The sequence below is a fragment of the Fukomys damarensis genome, unplaced genomic scaffold (genome assembly GCF_012274545.1).
Source record: "Fukomys damarensis isolate Sample0158 unplaced genomic scaffold, DMR_v1.0_HiC HiC_scaffold_16, whole genome shotgun sequence".
Taxonomy (NCBI): domain Eukaryota; kingdom Metazoa; phylum Chordata; class Mammalia; order Rodentia; family Bathyergidae; genus Fukomys; species Fukomys damarensis.
In genome coordinates this window covers 25,810,211-25,814,122 of record NW_022900928.1, presented here as the reverse complement: position 1 = coordinate 25,814,122, position 3,912 = coordinate 25,810,211, and the positions used below count along the sequence as shown (strand labels likewise).

At 49.7% G+C, this 3,912-nt stretch overlaps 1 protein-coding gene across 2 annotated transcripts; it reads left to right on the top strand.

Annotated features, from left to right (window-relative positions):
* Positions 1-405: 405 nt before the first annotated feature.
* Anapc15 (anaphase promoting complex subunit 15) lies at positions 406-3,893 on the top strand. 2 transcript variants are annotated; one of them, XM_019204391.2, is made up of 6 exons: positions 406-510; positions 1,620-1,700; positions 1,825-1,954; positions 2,459-2,518; positions 2,816-2,953; positions 3,090-3,893. In XM_019204391.2, the coding sequence occupies exons 3-6, from the start codon at positions 1,835-1,837 to the stop codon at positions 3,147-3,149; spliced, it is 378 nt and encodes a 125-aa protein (XP_019059936.1). In that variant the 5' UTR covers positions 406-510; positions 1,620-1,700; positions 1,825-1,834; the 3' UTR covers positions 3,150-3,893. The 2 variants fall into 2 exon arrangements, with proteins under 2 accessions (XP_019059936.1, XP_010601508.1); XM_010603206.3 differs by having other exon boundaries at positions 407-510; positions 3,102-3,893.
* The last annotated feature ends 19 nt before the right edge of the window (positions 3,894-3,912 follow it).

Below are 3,912 nucleotides of genomic sequence, written 5' to 3'. Positions count from 1 at the left end.
ATTCCCAGCTTTTAGCAAATAATGGAATCTAATAAACACATATTGTTGTTTAAGACATACATAAAGGAATGACTGCATTCACAAGGGAAACTAAGTCTGAGGTGACAAGAAAGATGTTAAACCACTCAGCTTTTGCGACAAAAGCGAATTTTCCTGGAAAGCAACAGGATAGAGTTCCCATAGCAAAGCAGGATGCTAGTAGTCATTTTTAAAAAGGTGTTTGAGTGCAAATACCCATTGGAGACGGAAAGGAACAATTAGGTGGACTGGCGGTAGGAAACTGGAAAGGTGAATTGGCTGAAACTTAAGGCAGGGAGGGCCAATGGGTAAACGCAACAAATTTCCCTCCCCCAACTAATACGGGACTAAGAGACGTATAACGTCACTTCCGGTCTCATAAAAGGGAGCGGGAAACAAAAGGAGACGAAGGACGCATGCGTCTGGTGGGTCCTTCCGCTCAAACTAAGAGAAGCACTTCCGGGTCGCCGCCGGCTGCCGCCTCCCGGGGCGGTAAGTACAGAAGCGGAGTTGTGGCTCTTCGCTCTTTTTTTTCCCTCCTTCCCTCAGAGAAGCCCAGTTCCTTTGAAGCTGCTGGTTCAGACGCTTTACCCTTAAAGAGCTGCTGCTCATTGGCCGCTTCATTAGGACTAAGTCCCACCCCGTCCACACAGAACCCGTCATTCATTGGTGTCGCTTCCTGTCATCCGGCATTTCTTTCAGTTAATTGGCTCTACCCAGGCCCCACTCCTTTTGGGATCATCAACTCTATAAGGCCAAACTCCTGTGCAAGGCCCACCCCTGCTTTTTTTCTGTTGGTCAACCGCGCTGTCATAATAAGCAAAGAGTGGGTGGTGCCTTTGCGGCGGTGGGTTGGGTTTTTGAGGCAAGATCTTTGGGCTGTCAGTATTTATGGGACTTGAGGGTGGAAGCTTTTGTGCTTGGTAGTGGGAAGTTTGGGCCCATAGGATGGCAGGGACTGGCCCAGGGTTGGTCAGATAAGTTCGGGAAAAACGGGCCTTCATGTGGATTCTTCTTTTCTTCTCTCCTCCAGAGAAGATGGATCCCTTCCCTGCGCAATTTTTAAGCCCTGGCCCTCCGTGTGACCTAAAGCCAGTCAGCTTGTTGCTAGGTCTCATTTTTCCTGTCTGTGAGCTGAGGTGTTTTAATTCAGATTCCCCAGGACCTTGCCGGTCAGCTCTCTCAGCAGATGTACTTTTCTTGTACATACTAGTTAATCCGTTCAGTCTTTCAACGATTTATCCATGTATTCATGCCTTCTAGAGCATCGTACTGAACCCTTCTTGCACATGGTGCAACCTCTATCCCCCAGTTTGACTGGTCCACGAGTGAGGTAGTTGGTGTTCCAAGTGTTTCATACTGAGTGGGCATCACATGGACCATGATAAAGGGGCAAAAATTAAGTTTTAGAGTTTGGAGGGAGTAGAGATAATTTAGCAGAGCCCAGCTGCCTCTAATTTTGTAATGCTAGTCTGGACTCTGGTTTCCATCTCTACAGTTGGCTCTAGTTCTTTTCCCTTCATAAACAACCTGCAGCTTTAAACATTGCTTATCAGAATAACTTTTAAGGTGGTATAATTGTTATTATCCTAATTTTACAGATGAGGAAACTGAGGCCCAGAGAGGTTAAGTGACTTGGCCACAAACAGCTAGTACGTGGTGGAGCCGGGACTCAAACCCAGGTCTGTGTGATTCCCAGAGGGAAGAGGTGTTTTCCTGCTAACTTCCACTCCACCCTGTCCCTAAATCAAATTACAGCCAATTGAAATCTGAAGCAAAACACATTCACCTCACTGTTTTCCTCAGTCTAGGAGCCATGTCCACCTTGTTCCCTTCGCTCTTCCCCCGTGTGACTGAGACACTGTGGTTTAATCTGGATCGGCCTTGTGTGGAGGAGACAGAGCTACAGCAGCAGGAACAGCAGCATCAGGCCTGGGTGAGTGAGAACCTAGTACAGGCCTTTGGGCCTTACTGTGGAGACCTCCCTGGAAGAGTTCTTTGCTCTGAGCTGGGAGTAGTCACGCGGGGAGCCAGGGTTCTCATTTGCTGAGGGACCATGAGACTTCTGGGCAAGATTAGAGCTCAGGTTCCCCTCACTCAGCCCAAACTCTTTTCCCTGAAGCACAGGAATTAATAATTTTAACTATTTATTATATCCTGGATCTAGCAGTTGCCATGTTCTAGGCCAAGTCACTTAACCCTTATCATAATTACATGAAGAAACCAAGGCCCAGAAGAGTTTAAGTAGTTGGATCGAATTTATAAGTGGTAGATGATTGGAGAAAGGGATTCAATCTTTTTGAGAACTGGGAAGAAGCTTCTCTCCCAGCACTTGTCTTCTTAGGGACTCTTCCTAGGGGTCTTCTTAGGGACAGAGTAGGCCACTTCCATGCCCCTGATCTGTCCTTCTTGGGTCCTCCCAACCTCCCTTTGCCCACAGCTCCAAAGCATCGCAGAGAAAGACAACAACCTGGTACCTATTGGCAAGCCAGCCTCAGAGGTGAGTTGCTGCAGCAGGTTAGGCCTATGTGAGGCCCATGGTGGATCAAAGCTCTGCTCTAATTCTGAATGTCCTGTCTTTGAGCCAGAGCAGTTGTGGATTCTCAGTCCAGGTAAAGGCTAAAAAGGGGAGCTGCAGTGGGTGGACACAGGCCCTAGTACTAATATCTTGCAGAACACACACCAGCCTGCTAGATTCAAAGGGGGTAGGGACAGGGTGAGGGAGGCTTCAAGTGGGCCAGCTTGAAGTGGTCCAGGCTTCCCAGTAGGGCCTTCAGGCTCCCTGCTGCCTTCCCAGCACTATGATGATGAGGAAGAGGAGGATGAAGATGACGATGAGGATAGTGAAGAGGACTCAGAAGATGATGAAGACATGCAGGACATGGATGAGATGAATGACTATAATGAATCACCTGATGATGGAGAAGTCAATGAGGTAGGCATGGGGTGGAGGGGAGGGTTTCTGTTCCTGGGTCCCTAACCCGATCTACTTGATAGTGATGGGGTACAGAAACCCTGGACCCACCAAGGGGTAGGATCTGGGGCTGAGGCCCCGTCCCACCCACACTCAGCCTCCTCTCCAGGTGGACATGGAAGGCAACGAGCAGGATCAGGACCAGTGGATGATCTAGGTAGACAAGGCAGGGTGGCGATTCCAGGCCAGCCCCACCTACCCTGCATCCCTTGCCCCAACCTCTCAGCCCACAAAACCAGCTGACAGCCCCAGTGCCTGAAAGCTCAGCCATGGGCACTTCTCAGCTGTTGCCAGGACCTGATCTTGACCCCTCCCAGACCATCAGTCTGTCCTTGAATCCCCAGAGCCTGAGCCCATCCCACCTTCCTGGCCACCCCATGGAAGACAGGTCTGGTATCTTTCTAACCCTCATTAATAAAGACACAGGACTGATTTTTTCCCCCTATGTCTATTCCCTACTTGGTGGGACGTAGAGGAATCCAGCATCTTCTCTTGGGCTTGGAGGGAGGGGGAACTCCAGGGATATGAAGCAAACCTAATTGGCCGAGGAGGCCAGGGTTGGAGAACCTGAGCCCTGCTTTCTGTGTGTCAGCTTGCATCCAGGCCTTCCTTGGGGGCCTCTTATCTGGTACTTCCTCTAATCCTGGTGAGGGCAGGTTTCCTGAGGCACAGAGCTAGGAAACCCTAGGACTCTCCTAGCTAGCTATCTTAGTGTTAAAGGAGCAAATTAAATCTCAGAGCAGGACAGGACTTGCCTAGAGTCGCCCCGCAAACCAATGCCGTCTGGTTTGGGAGCTTAGGCCTCTTGCTCTAAGTCCATGGTTCTCTCTGCAAGCAAGGGGACCAGTGGGACCAAGCAGTCTGATAAAATTTGACACTTCAGGTCATTGTAGAGGCTGGAAAGGGGCAGAGTTGGGAAG